Genomic DNA, 20504 nt, shown 5'->3' with positions numbered 1-20504 from the left:
TGCATTTTGTGTATAAAACATGCAGTCTATTGTTTGACTTTGTTCTATGAGCTATACCAAGAAATGTCTTTGTGATCACAAACATTTTTTTTTTAATTAGAAACAATCTTAGTTTTAATCAGAGCTGCAACTAAAGATTTCCATTATCCATTAAGCTGTTTGTTCTTTCAGTTATTCAATGGTGCGTTTAAAAGCAAAACAAAAGCCAAAACCCAAAGATGTTCAGTTCTCAATGATGTAAAAGAGAAAACAAATCCTCACATGTGAAATTGAGAAACTATTTTTAGTTGATAAACTGTAGCTGACTATTTTTTGGTTGCTTGCCCTACTCTAATTTTATTTTTTTTCCTTCGTGTAACAAGCACATTAACAGATCAGCAGGTTCAGCAAACCTGCCAGAGGACAAGCTCAAAGTCACACATCAGCTTCCTCACACACAAATAGAAATCCAAACAACGACAAACATCAGCAGTAAACACACACCGGTGAAGTCTTGGAGCTGGCTGGGTGTAATGTTTGGGTTGATAGTCTAACATTTCATGGTCATTATCTGTCATTACACACATCAGGGGAGTACACACTCTCTGTCACACACTGGGGATAGTGAGTGGTTTTGACCCATAATTTGAGTAGATGTGAGAGAGAAATGACAAAGAGAACAACAGCGATGAATTTCTGATAGAACAGAGAGAAAAGATCACAGCTGTTGTGTGTTGGCCTTTTCAGAAAAAGCTGTGATTATGGGCAGTTATGGCAGGAAAAACCCAGGAGACACCTAGAATAAAACCAACACGCAGAGGGGGGAAAGAAACAAAGGTTATCTGGCAGAAGGAAAGAGAGGAAAAAGAACAAGCACAACAGAGGAGAACATGGAAAGCTGAGCTAAATGGCTTCCAAGTGAAATTGTAAAAGTCAAATGGTACCAGCAGCTGAACTAAACGCTGCTCAGACACTAAATAATTCATAGCGTTTGTTTTCTGTGCTGGGAGGCTCAGGTGGGAGGGGTTTACTCCGTCAGGGCAGATCAGATCATCTGAGGCTGACAAGTGAACCTCCGATCCCATGAATGGTCAACACAGACAAACTGCTCCACACAGAAAAACTGTAAGATCTATTGTTGTGATGATGGAGAGTCTATGATGATGATGGAGAGTTAATTTAATTAATGTACAAAAGCATTACAGCTGATTTTCAACATTTAAGCCTAAAACTGTAACAACAAAGCAGTAAGGTTGTTTCTGTGCTGCTGAACAAACTTCTTCATGTTGTTATTAGGTTGATGTATGATCACTTATCATTATTAATCATATTTACCATGTTGACATCTAAATTTGTACTTAAGGAGAGGGTAATCAAAATAGAGTGATGGACCATAAGTCCATTCTGCAACAGTAACTAATGTCTCTTTAAATTTGGGGGAATTTCTCCTTTAAACCAAAGCAGCTCACTCTCACACTCACACTCACACAGCAAAGTGTTGACCTTTGGTTTGTCTCCAGCAGAGTTTTAATTGGTCTGTGACTTTAGCCAGTTATCTGACCAAGATGACCACTCTGTGTGTGTTTGCGTGTGTGTGCGCACGCACATTGTATCACGTGTGTATGTTTTTGATGAATGACACAAAGAGCAAGAAAAACAGGATATGAGGAGGAAGGCTTCAGACACCTGAAGTTCACACACAAATCAGATCTGAATCATTAGTAGTCAGTGGAATGTCGACATCTAACAAAACTCCTCTTTTTTAACGCAGCATAAAAATGACGGCTAAAGTAAAAGGAAATGAGGAACTGCTAAAATAAAGCTTTACAGAGTCCGTAGACTTAATTAATTAATCAATTCCTTAAATCAGCCAAATCATTTGTGGTTAATTTTCTGTTGACGAAGTACTCGATAACCCAGCTAATCCTCCAGCTGTAGTGCACAAGGCTGAAGCTGAGGTCAAGTTTCCTTCCTGCTGTAGTGTAACTGTTTGTCGTTTGTCTGTACCTTGTCTGCGTTGTCTGCAGCCAGCAAGTTGGTGGCGAGAGTCTGCAGTTTGTGCTGGGCCATGTTCTTCAGTGCTGCCAGGCTGCGGCGAGTCATCGCCTGCTTCAGGTTTACAGCCGAGTGGCTCAGAGCGTCCACAGTGGCCGGAGCCAGCTCGTCACAGGCGTTGAGGATCTCTACTGCTGTTATACCCATCACACAGCGGTCCAAGGCCCCTGTCAATACAAACAATGAACAAAACGTCTCTCACGCCCATGATACAGGCAAACCTGGGGCCAGTTACTGAGAAGCAGTAAACGACTTGTGCAGCTAAACATGGTATTTTCTGTGGTACTCTTTAATCCTAATGATTTCAGTGACTCCTGACCTTTTTCAGGACATATTTCCATTTAGGCAGAAGACAAATCTAAATCTATGGGGCAGCTTAAGTTTAGGTTGATTGATCACATTCCCGCTCCAAGAGGGCAAACCCTTTCCATTTTTGATCCTCTGTGACCTTTCACCTAGTACCACCCTCAGGCTAGAATGTAAACTTTGTACATAATATCTCATACTGTGTCTACTACCCAGATTGGACTCAACAGTACTACCTAAAACCTTTCTTTTGTTTCACCTCTGACATTTCTAGCTGTTGTGACTGAATAGTAAGTAAGACCAGCTAAAGATTCTGGACTGGACAGGGCGGGACCATCGGTTAGTCTGTTGGTTGGATGTGGGAATTGTTTTCGGCTTCACGATTCACAGCATAAATTCAAATCCAAAACAAGACAACTAAGGAAAGCTAGGTTCCAAAATGTGGAAAGCCAGAAACCAGAAAAGTGGAGCCTATACATGAGCAGTATATGAATGCCCTCATATTACGCTATCACCCATGGCTCTAATGTTCAAGTGTCAATATACTTTTGGCCACGTAGTGTACCACAGTAAGTAAAACGTAAGCAGACTAGTTTTATCTCAGCCTCCCTCTGTCTGTGCTCTCTCGTCTTGGCCTTGCACTCTCGTTCTATTTATATCAATCTTCCAATCTCTCATCTCCCACCCACTTTGTCTTGTTGCTCAGAATCATAATCTATTGTCTCTTGAATATGATTCGGGTCACAGAGAGAGTCTTCTCCACCTCTGACTGCAACAATTCTCTACCTTTCAGAAAGAGAGAAAGGTTTAGAGCGACATCATTAGCTGAAGAGAGAGCCGCCATCAGTATTGGCTCTGGTATTGAGTGAGAGGAGAAGTGGTACCTTTATATCCGTGTGTGTGTGTGTGTGTGTAGGGCCTGTAAGCCATGGCCCTATTACATGTCCAACGCCTGAGTACACACACACCTTCCTTAATTTCACACTTAGCTACCCTGCAATCTCCCAGCACTACAGCTCATTCGGGTCACCAACACACTCTCTCTCTCACACACACACACACACACACACACACCTGGTGTTTTCCAGTGGCTAGTCATCATTCAAGCTAATGTTACCTCTATGCTGAGCCACAAGCTTGCTTACTGCAGGATGTGTTATCATGGTGCAGATGAGTCTGAGAGGAGGTGAGATTCAAAGGAATAGCTCAACATATTCACTGTCTTTCTGAGAGTTATATGAGGCAATCAATATCAATCCCATGTCTGTGTGCTGTGTACGGAGCTGGATTCAGGACGTGGTTAACCTCCAGCACCAAGGCTGGACGAAGGGGAAACAGTTCAATTCACTCTGTTAGTGTTCAAAGTTACACAGATCAGCTCCTTTAATGCTAATTAACATGTTGTATCTTGTTTGGTTAATCCATACAAAAGCCAAGATGTAAAATGACAACAGTTATATGTTGGAACTGATTCTTGATGACCAACAGTTGATCCACCTGTCCAGTGTCTCCAACAACAGACTAATCAAGCCATTTGTTGTTCTATCCAGCGACAGCAGCTTCACTTGAATGCATTTCCACTGACAGTGAAAGCATGAATATTTGGGGTGATCATAGTTGCCCCTGGTTCTTACCTGTATCCATTTGCCAGACATAGACAGAGCCATCAGAGCATCCGACCACCAGGTAGTCATCTGCAGGACGCCACTTGATGACTTGAATGGGAAAAAGGTGTCGCGAAGCCAGCATGATGCACTTCCTCTCCCTGAGGCTGAGCAGGCCCACAGAGTGGTCGCTGGCCACCGAGCACACACAGTGCTGCACCCGAGTCTGCAGGGGAAATCCAGCAAATAATAATGATAACCGAAAGCACTGCACCCAAGGACATGATGGAAGTTAAGGGACAAATTAGTGGAGGACCAAGTAGAATGAGTCCTTTAATATATTTTTTAGGTTTAGCTGATAAGGATTATAAAACCTGTGTCTAGGAGGATTCATGACTTTGTCGCCTTCTAGGGTTTAGGGGTTTCACCAACAGTTAACTAGTAACTAACTTGTGCTCTGGGCACAAGCTGCCTACTTCTACATAACATAGCTTTAGCAAATCTCACCAGGTTTGTAATAGTTAATGTGTTAAACTCCTAAGCCTGTACATATTGACATAGTTTCCCCCTATATTCATTCTGATGTGGTGAAAACATTATGGATTATAGCACTATTTACCAGCACTTCGAATGATGCTAGATATGCTGCCTAATGAACTTGTCACTTACGCTAAGTTTTTAAAAAAGATAGAGACTTTTTTTTAGCACTTCTTGACGGAGAGGTCGCTTCAAACATCGCACAGATGAAACAGATTATATCACGACGAAAGAAAAACAGACAAGAAAACAACGACAACTGAAAACAATGTACATTCAGAGGACATGAATCTGCGCGTGTGTTTAGTGGTTAGATGCAAGGCAGACACTTTCACTACTGGAACAAACCGCAAATTGTAATCAAGAGAACTGATGCCTCCTAATGGCGTACCTATAGATTTTAGGTTTCTCTGGTAAAACAAGACAAGTGATCCCATTAACAAATCAGATGTGATGGCTGATCCACAATGTTATTAGATTAAGTACACTTGTATGTAAAAACTGTATATGATGAACAAATTCTGGCAAATGGCAAAGAAATGCAGAAATATTCCTCTTGACTTAATTCCAAATTATCCTAAAATTGACTTAACACAAATAAGACTCATCATTTTATGAGAGTAATGGATGTAACTTCTCAGAGCAAAAGTTTGGTAATATTTTAAAAGGTTGGAAACTTAACTTGGGGTGTCATTGATTTTTCAAAAGCATTGTGATCCATCTCTAACAACACAGCCACATCTGACATCTGCTTTCCATGGCAACAATACGTGTCTGACCATTTGATCCTTATGTCAATTAAACAATACAATGTTTTCATTTGGTTTAATGGGCAACAGTGTGTGTGTGTGTGTGTGTGTGTGTGTGTGTGTGTGTGTGTGTGTGTGTGTGTGTGTGTGTATTCAACATTTGACCACAACAACAAAATGTCATTAAAGCTATTTCCATAGCGACAACAATGATATCCCCCATAACATTTAAATCTAATGTCAGCGACATAACACAGCACTTTCTTTCATTCATCACACACACACACACAGGCCCAATAAACAACGGGGAAATAAAAGATAAGCAAAAGAAAAATAAACAAGACCATAAAAAGATGAAATGTCTCTGGGTGCAAGAAACAGACAAAGGAATAAATGTGAAAAAGACAAGACACAAAAGAAGCACACATGAACACATAAAGCTATGTGTCTTACACTGCAGTTTTCAGGTGGGACAATGAGCTGGGTGATCTCTCCTCCATGGACACAGAAAATGTGCTTCATCTCTCCGGTGAAAATGTCCCAGACGATGACGGAGAAGTCCACTCCTCCGGACACCAGCGAGCGCTGGTCGTAGCGGGGGGAGATCTGGTATGGATACAGGACGCACGTCACCTTGTTCCGGTGGCCTCGTAGGGTACGATGGGGCGGCCAGCCTGCAAGACAGGCGGACACAACTCTCAGAATGGACGAAGACACTAGATACTGAGGATGGACATCTGTAGTCAGCTGCAGGGTGACTCCATTGACGGGAGATTTTCTTATTTACTGTATCTGTATCTTCTTGGGTACACAACAGCCACCCAACACTAGAGTTTCACGTACACCTAACCTGTTTGGTTCAGTTCAAAGCAACTCTGCTGCATTTGCCCATTTGGCCATATGAACTGAATAAGCTCCCGACAGCACTCATTCAAAGTCTGTTCCCATTTTCTTGACCCTGGGCATTTTCCCCCTTCCTTTCTTACCTCTCCTGAGCATGTGCTCCCCCTGCAGCAGCTGGACAATGGCGGTTTGAGTGGCAGGAACCAGGATGATGCTGCCGTCCTCTCTGCCACACACCAGGCGACCCTGAGATGGGATGTACACGCTGGCCGTCACCTGAAGAAACAAAGCACCCACACAGTCAAGAAACAACCATGCAAAATACAATTTTGCAATTAGAAACATTTTAGTAGGCTACAATAAGAAGCCAAGTATATCCCAATGTGACCAGGACAGTACATTTTGAGGACAGTACATTTTGAAAGTGCATTTTTCAGATATTTCATTTGGTCAAGGAGCTTTACATCATCTGGATTCAAACCTTGATGGGTTCTTCTTTTCCAGGCAGCACACTGAGCTGGTCGATGATCCCTGCCGACACAGGGGTTAACTTATCAAACGCCTCCTGGAGACTGATGGTGGACGACACCTGCAGCTCTGCACAGAGAGACAGAGACACAGAGAAGCAAGTGATTAGTTTAGAGGCCAGCATAAATTAAACAACTGAATCAAAAAGGACTTTTATTAAATACAGGACTAAACGTAAAGCAGAGAAATTGTACAGAGAAACTATTTTGTACAGCAAATGTCCTAGTGTGTCTTGTATAATTGGGAATGCTACTAACTAACTGGATCAGAGTACGAGATATATCAAGATCTGGATTATTTATCACCCTGATTAACAATGTCCTGGAGGAGGCCTAATATTGGATAAACAGTTAAAAAATTAAATTAAATTAAATTTACCAAGCCTTTTTTGTTATCTTATATAACAATATATATTATACACTGTTGCCCTCTTCTCATGAAATGATTGTGACAATGTGATTTATTCTTGATAACTAAAGTGTATATCTTCTCAACTTTATTGATCAAACTCTTCCAAACATATCACAGTGAAACTTAAACCATAATTAACCTTTGCAAACTGTGTATTCAGGCTTGAACAAAAATGGGGGTATTGAACAATTATTCCAACTTTATGGGCAACAGTGTGTATATGATTTACTGTTTTTGGCTGATTAAAAGCAGGAATATAAGCAATCTTTGGCAATTAAGTTTAATAAAAGTACATTTTGGAGTTAGCTGTAACTGTTGGTTAGAAACCACTTGGAGTTTGTTTATTTAAACTTCTGACAAGTTTTCTTAAAAGGCTAAATTTGATCTTTTTCTTAACTTGCATTTATACATTAAATTCATATGACAACAGCGCCATGACACGTTTTGACCACTAGGTGTCACTCCGCCTCCGTGCCTCACCACCACCACTGTCTCCACTTCACCTACTTCACACACACACACTCAACACACACAACACCATCTGAAAAGCCAGATGTTAAACTGACATTTTCTTCAGTCTAGACCATTTATTTATCAATGTGATGGCGATGAAGTAGAAATCAATGGGATTTGTTCCAAACCAAGCAAAAAACTTTTATGTAGTATGTCTTTTTGTAAAAGTGCACTCATCTTTTAAATTCATTAGTATTAGCACTTACTTAGAGGGGTTACTAAAGACAAGAAGTTTGTTTTTATTAGTGTCCTTTTTGCTCTTTTCCTGTCATACATGATCTTTTCTTTCACAAATGCAAATATACTTTTCTTAGTATTTCCAAGTGTAAATAGTATAATCAAGTATAATATCTGAAACTAGCTTTTAGATTACATATAAAGGGACAGAAAGATCTCTGTGGAAAGTATTGCTTCATGTCCTTACCTGCAGGAGTCGAAAGTGCCTGCTGAGGCGGGGTTTCCGGGATGCTCCACAGGGACAGTCTGCCTGCTGAGTCCCCCTGGATCAGCAGCTTGTGGAAGGGCTCCCGTCGGCCGAAGAAGAACCGAGTCACTGGGGGACAGATCAGGAGCTGGAGGATGGTGGGAATAAAAAGACATGTCAACATCTGAACACTTGCAGCGCCACATCTCCTTCATTACACACGTTCATCAGAGCACTCACATTCTTCTTAACTATTAGCGTGTTTTTCCCCTTTAGACTCCACAGTGGAGTAAGCGACAACTGGACTTTTTGGATTTTATTTTACTAGCTTTCTCGTGCCATGTTGGCTGTAAGTCTGAGGGCCATGTGAAGCTGAGATGTTTGGTTTTGCTCTCTGGTTGTCTTCATACAAACAGCAACAACACACAGCAAACTGCAGGAAAACAGTACCACACATCTCTGCTTCACCTGGACATCTAACGCCTTATCAGGCTGAGATACATGTGAAACTCATCTGACAGGAAATACTGACTGACTCCAACAAGCTTCTTGGGTTTGACTGTGCTTTTTTTCAGGTAAGGGCTGACAGAAATAGCCGTATAATAGTAGTTCACTGTAGCTGCCAAAGAAAGCCAAATGGAGCTGCTGTAGAAGTCCAATGATCACACTCCAACTGTTGCTTCACCCATGGCAGCATATGCCAATGCAGCACAGAGGAAAGCACTGCTGGATCATCTGGAACATTACCACAGGTACAAATAGGATGAGGGTCATGTGGCCGAAGCTAAATAACATAGAAGTGGTCATCTGGATGTTCAAACAAACTAATAAGTACACTTAAGCATATCTAACCTGAGAGTCTGTGCTTAGGCACAGCAGTGCATAGAGCAAAAAACATCAAATGATTAGCGAGTATATTGTTTACCATGACAGTTTATTGTGTTAGCATGCAAACATTTGCTAAATACAGCCAAAGCCTCCTCAGACACCACCTGTTCACCAGCCTACAACTTCTCCTGACTCTGCTAATGCTCTTGCTTTCTCTTCTTTGCTCTCTATGTAAAGCGTCCTTGGGTTTCTTGTAAGGCACTATATAAATCCAAGTTACTTTCATTATCATTATTAAAGCTGATGGGAATGTTATTAGTCTTGCAGGCGTTTGGTCATACAAAATATGTGCATGTTGATGGGACATTTTAGTTGTGTCAAAAAAAACAATGCTCCTTTGTGTTGATTTGGATTTGATGTTGTCACCATGCTTTTGGGAATGTAAACTGAAAGGATATCATTGCCATGCAAGTCACTGAGTTAGCAGCTGGCTATACCAAGAGTGCGTCAATATATCTTTACATTTTGGTGAATCCTCAGCAAGCAGCAGTTAAAATGCAATCACTGAAAAAAGTAGTTTTTTACTTTTAACCAGCCATCTTAACCATGAAGGCTTAAATAGTCCCATGACCCTCACCATATTCGTCCCTTCGGCGTCACCTGGAGTAGTGGATAAGGTGTGTTACATATTGGTTACCACTGTCCATTAACAGATGAGTTTGCCTTTGCTCAGTTCAGCAGCACTGTGAGGTATAACATATGTCCACTGAGGGAAATCACGGACAAAATCAAGAGCCATAGTCATGGAGAGTTGAGTCAAATCTATCACTCTAGATACAGGAGAGCCTGGTGGGTATAAGCATGTGGTAAGAAACTCACCAGGACTCCAATGTGAAAGAAGAATCGAGTAGATTAGGTCAGTTTTGTCAAGAATCACCAAAACCCTGACTGATTTTTGACTCATTACCGGCCACGACCGATGTTAGGATGAATTCACGTCACGCTCGCTGCTCAGTCAAAAGTGTGACGTGCTGCAGCTCGGTGACATTGGGCCTTCTTGATAAAACTGACCCCTAGTGGGAAAAAAAGCAACTGCTGGGATCAGAAATAATTTCCCTTTTGTTCAAATTTAAAAACAGGAACATGATCAATCGGGAGGTTACTGGGGAATAATGGCGGAGATGAGAGGAAGGCAGCATAGCTTTTTTCCCCATAAAGGGATAATCCACCCCAAAACAGAACTAATGCTATTCCCAAACTGTAAATTTTGCTTATTGATTACTAGACTTCCAAACAGTAGATTTAGTTTTAAGTTCCCAGGTAGTATCTTACTATGATTATGGATATAATGTTGCAGGAACTAAACAAAACCTAACAAAGCCATTGTCTATTGTTCTACTATTACCCACTATTCTCCACCCACTCTGAGGATGAGTCACTGGCACTAAATTTGAGCAGTGCTCAAGAGAAGATACTAACAGTCTCAGTAGTATTGCTTTACCACCTAGTACATACTGCATGTCCTCCAGCAACAGAATTGTTTGTACTTGTTCTAAATGGCCACACAGAGGCTAGACATGATGACCATTTTCTAATTTTCGTCTTGTTGGTGACACAATGATGTTTCTGTTGTGATTGTTATTTGACTGGATGAAGTAATTCAGAGGGAGTCACCAGTTAAAAATCTAACTGAAAAACTGGACGCTACTGTAACAGTCCAAGCAGTGCTCTGGATTCTCCTGCATCATTTCATATTCACATCAACATGGCAGAAAGTCAGTAACGATATCAGAGCCACTTGTCGACCCTACCACTGCCTAGTTTGCTCACCTCACACAACAGGCTGTTGTCACATATCTGACACCTTACTTTGTAAAATAGAGTGTAAACACGAGGAATAATCTACTGACAAGGGTTTTAAAGTAATGATATAGGAAGCCTGAGCATACAGGTTGTTAATTTCTTCAATGGAAAGAAACAAAATGTATGTTTGACCCAAACTGGCCACTCTGAACTATCTTCAACAGTTAATGGTAATTAATCAACTCTGCAGTTCTGCTTCCGGGTGGATTTTCCTCTTTAGTTTTTTGCTGATTCGGACTAACAAACAGCAGCTGGACCTCAGCAGGGGCAGTCTTAGTTAGTTTGCAGTATCATGCTGTGGCAGGGACTGATAATGTGTAGTCAACACCCTGACTGCTACTCTGACAGCTCCATTGTTTCACACCAGTCCAGGTTATGACACTGTAGCTGTAGTCAAAAGACTGAGGATAAATACCTTGATTTGGAGTCTTTCTTTGAAGAGAGTAAAAACTGATTAATAAACAAACCTAGCCTCAAAGCTGGCATAAAGTAAGAACACATTACCATACACACCAGACAGAGATACCTATCAAAGATTAACAAATTGGTTGCACAAGGAATAAGATCATTTCCAGGAGCTGCTGGCAGTGAAGGATTGTGATGGTCCATCACAGTGATAATGAAAGAGAATGAAAGCTAATGAACCTGTGGGCATGTGAGGATGTGTAAGGATGGGCTGCGGTCATCACAGTAACTGCAGCATTTGAAGAGGCACAGAAGCAGGGAATGGCTGAGGTGTTCACTGTGTACACAATCAGTTAGTTCAGCTCAACTGAACGCCGTGGATGGCTAGAGGGGGTATGCAAAGGGCCACCAAATGTTTTTTTTTTTAAAACACAGATTAACTCTCACACACAACACACACACACACACAGACTAAGCCACACCATGATATAAGATGTGAATAAATGAACACAACATCAGTGAGCATTGGGTTTCAAAAACACAACACTAGAGAGGCAGAGAAAGACAGATAGAGAATATCAATCCATGGTGATTTGGAAGCCTGTTTTGTGTTTGATTAGCTCAGCGCTGCAGATAGGTGGAGTTTCAATCCATTCATCTGGATAAAAAAAAATCAACATGGTTGTAAACTGAGGATAATGTACATTTCCACAGCATTTCGGTTTTCACTCATTAAGTAACTCCAATCATTTCTACTCAGCTGTTTTATCAGTCTTTAGTCACTGTCAAGTTAACACTTCCTGCAGATGTTTCAAAATTAAAGCATACCAGCAGAGGGATGGATTCTCTCTTTTGAGCCTATATTGTAAAACATCTGTGCACAAATTTGCAATTAAATTAATCAGCAACAAAGGTCAATACAAGCCTGTCTCTAGTATGACGGCCTTTACAGTTGAGGTGAATAAACTAAATATAAATATCTTTACCCAGGAGAACGTTTTTGGACTGAGAATGTCACATCTCAAGAAAAATTGTGCTAAATAACTAAAGATAGTTCAGAAAACTACAGGAAAACCACATCCTATCACTTCCTGTTGTGTATATTCTTATCTGGTTTTCCTAAACTCAGGGACTCAGCGGGTCATTACTTTGTTAAAAAGCAGCCTGGGGACTTTGCATGCATCTTCATCAGTATGAAGACAGATGAGGAGGGTGATGGTGCTTTTGGAAGGAGTTTTGTTTTAGTGGGAAGAGAGCATGAAATCAAGTGAACTAGAATGAGTTCAGTCTCTCAGTCAGGCAGGAAGGGAACAAAAGAAGAGGAGCAAACAAAACAGGCAGTTCACGTTCAATGTCATCGACTCAGCAGCTCACACTTCTTTTCCCGCACCTTGAAAATAAGTCTGAAGGCTAAAACGTAAATTCACAAATACTTTTTAAAAGTTGCACTTCTCTTGGATAGGGGATCTGCTTTGGCCATGCCATTTAAAAGTTTTCCACTAATTATGGTGTTCCTCAAGGGTCCATTCTTGGCCTTCTGCTGTTTACAATATACTTGATATACAGGTTCAGACAAGTTATATAGAACCAATACATTCTCTTTATATCAGGGATTCCTGCAGCATTTTATGAAGGAGATGCCTAACCTCACCATAAATAAAGAGCACCTCAACTAACGTCACAACGACCACATATTTGATGAAAGCCAATTTAAATTGAGTAAAATTGAGGTAACAAGATGGGAGGACTCAGCTCAGCAGGTGACTGATGGATCACAATGTACATTAGGCTTGCAGTAATTAAGGCACCTTGCAATGTCAGTAATAAAGAAAACCATCTCCAGTTAGACGCACATTTTAGTAAATAACAGTATCTATATGAAGTTAGATTAGAGATTGTATTGACCAGCTCATAATAATTGATGATATCATTTATGCCATTATTTTTGTCAAGCGTGTTTTACCTTTGAGTCTAAAGATGGATCTGATGTGGAATCTGGCAACTTGTGACTGCAGTCTCATTTATTTGTAAAATCTTCCTTCCTTTTAGCTTTGTTCTGAGCTGTCAGTTTCACAAAGCTTCAAAAGGTGAATTATTCTTTGAATTTACATGATCGTTTATAATATTAGTATTAATAGAATCACATTCTTCAATGCAAGTCTTACTAAATGATTAATACTCTTCACACTTTCAAATGGCATCTCAGTGCTTAATACGATTATTTTCTTTATATAGTTTTTCAGAGTAGAAATTTATAGTAATAAATGACAGGATGTCAAATTCCATTTGGGCCACTCTGATTGACACACAGCAAGGATTTAACGAGCCCTACAGACATTGGTAAATCAGTCTGGAATAACAATTGTGTAAACTCGGTTATGCTATGTAAATGAGCATTAATAGCATGATACAGAAGAACTCTGAGTTCTCATATAGGCAAACAAAAAATATTCCGCCTGAGACTGACTTCTCCTCACTGCTTATTCACATGGTGCAGGGTGAATGTGAGCCACTGAGTGGACGTCTGTTGCTGTCATTGCTGTTCCCACAGTTTGCTCCTCTCATCTACAGTCATTATTTTCTGGCTGAGCTGCAAAGTCACAACTCATCAAAAGACAAGTTGACTGTAAACATTTGTTGACACAAAAACGTTGCCAAATTTTCAGCCTCTTCATCTCAAAAGTACATTTACAACCTCACACCAACCTTGACTCTCTCACACACACACACACACACACACACACACACACACAACACCTGACATCAACCTCACTTAAAAAGGACCATACCACTGTTTTATCACATATTTGAATAAACATTGTCATTGGTGTAAGTTTCTGTGAAAATCAGAGCTTGAAACTTGTGGGAGATAGATAATCCATCAAAGTCGGCATTTAGTTATCTTTAATTTGCAGAGCAAGATGGATTAAAGGGATTGAAATGATGATTAAAAGTTATTAGACAATCAATCAGTCACTTGACCGGCAGAAAATCTCAAAGTTATCGATTAATAGATAGTCCTCAAAGCATTTTTTACAGTTTTACCAAACAATTAGCCAATACTCAAACAAATAGAAGAAATTGACATATTGATTAATAATGAAAATAGCTATTATCTACAGCCATTGTTCTGTAGATGTTGGTATCATACAGTGATGTGTTTACAGGTGAAAATGATGAAAGAAAAGAGGTGCGTTCAAGGGTGCTCCGACTTCTGAGCTTTGGTTGATGAATGGCAACCTTTTATAATACAGGATAGGCCAACCAATCGAATTGTCTTAACCCTTAATACAACATATATGTTGTTATATTGTTTGTCTTCTTGGCTTAATTTATGTCAGTCAATGCATGTCATATTAAAACTGGACATTCAGTAGTAATATAAAGAATGAATAATCAGTGGGCTGAAACATGCTCAACCATTGGTATGGTCCTTTAAAATTGTATAATGAGTCACTTTCAGACTTTTTTAAAGATTATATTTAAACAAGAGGCTCCTAAAATTGTACTGGTATAAGTGCTGTAATTATGTCCATTTTATCCTTTGCAGCTCAGCCAAGAAGGTGAACCTTCTTCTTCCTGCCTTTAGTTTTCAGTGTGCATTTTCTGGGGCTTACTGGCGCCTCTATAGGCCGGTGGCTGTATAGCAGCTCTGCAGCGTAGAGCTCCAAGTCGCACCCGCTGGGAGGGACACACATCACCTCCACAAACACCTCCTCACCATCCTTCTGAGAGGAGTGAGGAGGTCAAAGGAGGGACGGTCATGGCGGCATCAGAGGACAGAATAATAAAGGGAACAACAAAAATAAAAAAGGCACAGACAACAAATAAATACCTACAAGGCAATAAATTATAAATACACATACAAAAACAACATATTGACGGTCCAAAATGAAAGCACAACTACACGAAACAAACAAAACACCAAGGGTCAGGCTCACACACATGGATTAAGCCTGATCATTTGGACATCTGATCTAAGAAGAAAATGTACTAATGATTTAGCTATTCTTAAAAACTAGCACTGCAGTAGTAATGAATGAATGTCATTCTTATTTTTGAATCTCAAATAAAAGCTGTTCATCAAATAATGACTTTCAATAATAGCCAACATGATCAAATAAATGCTGGTCACAGATGAACTACCTGTTCAATAATGGCTCACATAGCAAATTCAGTATGATGGACAGTACATTTCCACTGCATTAATTCCAACAGTCCAACTACAGTCATGTCATAGTCACTACTCTGCTGCTGTCACCGTCAAGGAAAATATTTAGCGAATGAAAACAGATTCTGTGTTACAAATGCGTCATGATATTTACAGAAATTACAGAAGCAACATTTTTTTCCACTATTCTTTCCTTCATCTAAAAAAATGACTAGGTCTGATCCATGTGCGTGATGTGAGCCCTGATGATCCTAACTCAAATCAAACAACATCAATAGAAAACACAGTTACCACAGGACAACTCCAGACAGCTCCCTGTATAGCTGTGGCCATTACGAACTTTAAGCCCCAAATGTACTGATTTCTGCACTGCAGCAATTTCCAGCACAATTTTAGCTAGCATCGTGTTTATTGGATTATTTGAGCCATGTTTTAACAACAGGGCCTTGATCGATTTCTTATATCGTAGTGTGGTTTAGTCTGTGTGTGTGTGTGTTGTGTGTGAAATTTTCTACGGTACATGACTTCTTTTCAGTCTCAGTTTATGAACCAACTAACAACGGTCTACTTTTTAAATATGCGCAACATAAATTCAGTGCAAGCTAAAAACAAAAAGTTCCAGCAGTGTGACAGTTGTTCACTAAACCACGCTAATCTGGTTAGCCCAGCTAATATAGCTAAGAACTTCATTATGAAAAGCACAAAACCAAAAGCCAGATCTGGAAGGCCTTCCACATCAATAGGATTCCCCCATTTCACAGTTGTCTGTTTGCCTGTAAATGATAGTAGCACTGGGCAAGATGTGGTGGATCAGATAGAGACTGTATGTTGACACTGTGCAGCCTAAGTCAGGTATCGTTTCATCTCTTGAGAGAAGGACCTCAAACAGCTTTCATTATTAGCCACTGCATCGGTCAATTGGGGGGAAAACTGGGTTTAAACAAAATGAGGTGAAATCTAAATTAAGTGCATAAAACACCAAAGTATTTTTCACAAGAAATTCCTTGCAGATAAAACTGCACGACATGATCATTTTTTCAGTTTTTGCCATAGTAGTGTACAGTAAACACTTTTCTAAACTATACTTTGCGTTCCTATTATGTGAAACAAGTTGTATTAAATGTAATTTCATAAAAATTTGTCAAGCACAAAAATGACAAAAGCATAGTTTACAAGATTTTTTGCTGAATATTACAATGCTGTATGGAACAGTCTTTATATTTTTTCATAAAAGAAGAAAAATCTGTAATGTGTTGGGTAGGAAATTAAACCTTGGATATTTCAGCAATTAGTTTGAGCTTCGCTCAGAACTCAGACATGCGTTTATGATAAACTGGTACGAGATAGAGTGAAGAACAAAGGACTGACCTGTTTGTCTGAATGGTCCACAATGCTGTAGATTAGCGGAGGGATCGAGCCTTCTTTGGTTTTTCCAACATCACTCCGGAAATGTTCACTAGCAGGCAGACAACTGAGAGACACACACACACAGACACACAGACACACAGACACACAGACACACAGACACACACACACACACACACACACACACACACACACACACACACACGTACACACATAAAGTCTAAGTTTACAGTATTTGTGTGGCACATTACATTACATCTCTACTTGAAAAGCTCCACTGTCTTTAGCTGAGCATGACCGTGAGTCTATGCTCTTCTTCCGCGGTGTTCGCACCATCAAATGATACTGAGCAGTGATGTGAAAGCCGGAGGGGCAACAAGTTTACCTGGCAGGCAGCTTGTAGATGTAACTGCAGCCATCTTCGGTCCAGATGATGACTTTGTCTGCTGCAATGAACTCTCCTCCAGTCCAGGCCTGGTCATTGTCACTGGGCACTGAGCACAGCAACGAGTAGTCACCTGCATCAAACACCTGACGCACACAGGAGAGAGATGCACAGTTTTTTTGCCATCAGCTCCAGGCAGATCAAATTAGGCCCAAACTTTCTGGTTCATGCAGTACTCTTCTCCAGTACTTAGTGCCAAGCATTACTTAGTGGGAATGCAGGTTCTTACCCTCCAGTATTTAGAGCAGACAACCAGCAGGCTGCTCTGAGTGAAGGTACAGAAAGAAATGCTCTGGCAGCCCTGACAGTAGATGGGTTTGGACTCTTCTTCAAACACAGGGTCCAGGTCCTGAAGACACGCACAAAGAACCACACACACAACAAATCAGATGCTGAAAATTCTAAACTGAGTATTAAAATGTTCTGTAATAGTCAGAGCCATAATCTTAAGGCCTGTGTCAGTTCCACTTGCGTTTACACATTCTTCCGGCAGTATGCACAGGTCTGACACAAAACTGATGCATTTCTTTAAATAAACAAACATCTGTATAGGGGTGTACCTGCATCTTGCTGACCTCAGCTGTGATGATCCAGACCTTCAAAATCCCTGTCACTGACACTGCCACCACTGTGTCCTCTATATAGAGATCAACATGGTAGCACATTAACACATGCATACATTTCAAATGATAAAACATTCAACATCTTTGTGTTAGCTTCTCATCTGACAAGAGACAATTCAAATAGTCATCAATATCATCATCATCATCATCATCATCAACGAGGTATCAATATTCCCCAAACCAGGTAAAAAGCAACTGGACATGAACGACATAAACCATTTTTTCCACCTTAATTTATCAGAATCAAGAGTGGTGAGTATGACATGACCATGTGAGCCGTTGTAGTAGGCTGGAGGTTATTCTAGTCTCTCCTCAATGTTTTGTTCTTGGCTTTATTAGCAACCATCCATCAGTTAAGTGTCACCCATGTTGACGTCCATTATTCTGCATACCACCTTTTTTTTAAAATGAAAATCTCCTATATTCTCATAGATACTTGCAAACTATTCAAGTGGTTTTTTCTAAATGCCCAACAGAGTTTTGAATATATCACTACAGACATTTGCTTGTCACAGCAGAAAAGACACAAGTGCAATTGATAACTTTAAAAACAACTGCATTATATTTAGATGAGCCAATTTCAGGGTCCTGGTATTGTGCATGCTGGCTCACTGTCATGCCTTAAAGGGACACTTGTTGGAACTGAGACACTGGTAACAATATTTGTTGCTCGTTTGCTTTTGCTGCTACATCCTCCCTAGAGAAAAAATCCTATCTGTTTACTCTTCAAAGTCTTTTCCAGCTCAGCCTCTGTCTCTCACCTTGTGTTCGGTGGGATCGGATGATGCTCATGGAGCTGATCCAGTCAGGAGAGATCTTGGAAACCAGTGAGTACAGGACCTCCAGGCTGGTGGCGTCCACCACAAGGATTTCTGGGTAATGGCCGTTACAAAGTAGACGTCCCTCCCTCTGAGTGCCAATGGTGAACTGATAGAACTGGAGAACCACAGAGAAGGAGGGGAAACACGGAGGAAAGACCATAATCAAATGTTTTAGTCTTCTAGCAGCTCAGAGGTCTAAGCTGCACACCCCTCAATGTTTTTTTTACCCATCCTCTAATAGCAATTGCCCTTTATTTGCTTATGTGAGATGAAGCCAGTATGTTAATATCAGCTTTACTTGAGAATTTTGGGGTGTGAGTGTGTGTCTTACCTGTATGCCAGTGTGAGCACAGGCCAGCTTGGTAAACTCAATACAGCGTCCATCATTCACATCCCATAAACACATCTCTCTGGAATATGAGAAAGAAGTTATCAGAAGCTGAATTTACATCCTTGGATTTATACTGACGATTACTTTTTCAAGCAACCATCATCTATATCAATTGACTGATTGATGTGAGTGTGATAGAAATGTACTTACCCACTTTCTGATGCACTGACAATGTACTGTTTGTCACTGCAGGCGCTGGCTTTAGACAGACAGGTGATGGAGGCTGTATGACCAAACAGCATGGCCCTGGGACAAATCTGAGCAGAAAAACAAGATAGCCAAAGAAGACCAAGGTGTTATAATAAGACAATGAGAAACCGAGCAAATGAGATGTAGGTGACAAACACACAATCACTGACATCACCACAACCTTCATTCTCATCAGTACCTCCAGCTCAGCTGTCATGTCCCACAGGCAAATCTGGCCATCGTGGCAGCCAGTGATGATGGTGCTGAAGTCGTCCATCACTAGCAGACTGCTGATGCAGTGGGTGGGAGCTGTGCGGCCCCATAGCACTATAGGCAGAACCAAGCTGTTCCCCGACATTATACTGATATGTCTGGATGGACAGAGGGACAGTTAGAAAGAGAGACAGAGAGGAAAAATGAAGCAGACAGATTGAGAAAGATCAGAATGAAAAAGATGTGGCACTTATCTGAAGATTAGCACTACAGATGCGATTATAAAAATGGCTCAACACATCTTTTTGTGTGTGTGTGTGTGTGTGTGTGTGTGTGTGTGAATTCTCAATCATCATTCCACTGCATGCAAATAAATAACCAGCCAATGATGTCTGTCTTTGGTTGATCCATTGAATTAAATACCGGAAAAAAATCAAAGTACATCATCACATTGATGCACATATCCTGCAAATTCAATATTGCTGTGAAACAGATCTGTTCATTGATTTTCAACATTGCCTGCAGACGTCTAATTGAACCAGAGATGTTAAAGGCAAAAATATCTTGGTGTAAATGAGACCTAACAGTTTTCTCACAGACTAAAACTGAGGTTGGGACTATGACATCCATATTGATTTTCAAGTTATTTTCCCAATTCCTAAAATACATGTATATATGGTCTTCCTTGCACCACCCTACCTGCAAAATATGTCATGTTTGTAAAGTATCAGGGTGAGAAACATTTGGTGAGGCACAGTTTCCCTCCCTCCTTAGCCTGGCTTTACGGCCATTGTGTGACTTTCTTTGTCTTTCGTCTTTTACACTTTTATTCTTATATGTTTCACATACTTAACATTCATTATTTATGTGCTCACGTTATTCTTTTTTCCTGTGTATCAGTCTCCCATTGTTTAACTGCTTATATTGCACAAATCTGTACGAATTAAATGTAAAGTCGGGATTGTGGGGCCTTTTTACAACTTGCTATTTCTCTAATACTTTTCATATGCTGATATATTTTCCACCTGGACTAGCAGTCACGACTGCAGCAATGTCATGCTAAAGATACTAACCACATAGCTTGTTTGTATGCTAATATGCTAATGTCTAGCATGCTGGCATCTTATCATGTGTAGAGACAATGTTGTAGCATGCTGGCATGAATATTAAAAATCCTCCCCGTATACACAATCATTAGGACTTGTCAAATCGGTACATTTAAGCATGAGTCATAGATACAA

At 40.4% G+C, this 20504-nt stretch overlaps 1 protein-coding gene across 1 annotated transcript in view; it reads right to left on the bottom strand.

Annotated features, from left to right (window-relative positions):
- The window catches only part of LOC139218478 (WD repeat-containing protein 7), a 95531-nt gene that overhangs the window by 74450 nt on the left and 577 nt on the right, over positions 1 to 20504 (bottom strand). Inside the window, exons 2-15 of the mRNA XM_070850049.1 lie at positions 19250 to 19421; positions 19012 to 19118; positions 18802 to 18880; positions 18411 to 18585; positions 17587 to 17663; positions 17256 to 17375; positions 16967 to 17112; positions 16585 to 16687; positions 7950 to 8097; positions 6555 to 6670; positions 6217 to 6349; positions 5684 to 5904; positions 3975 to 4170; positions 1987 to 2201 (exon numbers count right to left, since the gene is read on the bottom strand). Of these exons, the coding sequence (XP_070706150.1) occupies positions 1987 to 2201; positions 3975 to 4170; positions 5684 to 5904; positions 6217 to 6349; positions 6555 to 6670; positions 7950 to 8097; positions 16585 to 16687; positions 16967 to 17112; positions 17256 to 17375; positions 17587 to 17663; positions 18411 to 18585; positions 18802 to 18880; positions 19012 to 19118; positions 19250 to 19408 (1995 nt within the window). The 5' untranslated portion in view covers positions 19409 to 19421. The remainder of the gene's footprint in view (positions 1 to 1986; positions 2202 to 3974; positions 4171 to 5683; positions 5905 to 6216; positions 6350 to 6554; positions 6671 to 7949; positions 8098 to 16584; positions 16688 to 16966; positions 17113 to 17255; positions 17376 to 17586; positions 17664 to 18410; positions 18586 to 18801; positions 18881 to 19011; positions 19119 to 19249; positions 19422 to 20504) is intronic.

Source organism: Pempheris klunzingeri, chromosome 19 (assembly GCF_042242105.1).
Source record: "Pempheris klunzingeri isolate RE-2024b chromosome 19, fPemKlu1.hap1, whole genome shotgun sequence".
NCBI lineage: Eukaryota > Metazoa > Chordata > Actinopteri > Acropomatiformes > Pempheridae > Pempheris > Pempheris klunzingeri.
This window is presented reverse-complemented; position numbering and strand designations above follow the sequence as displayed.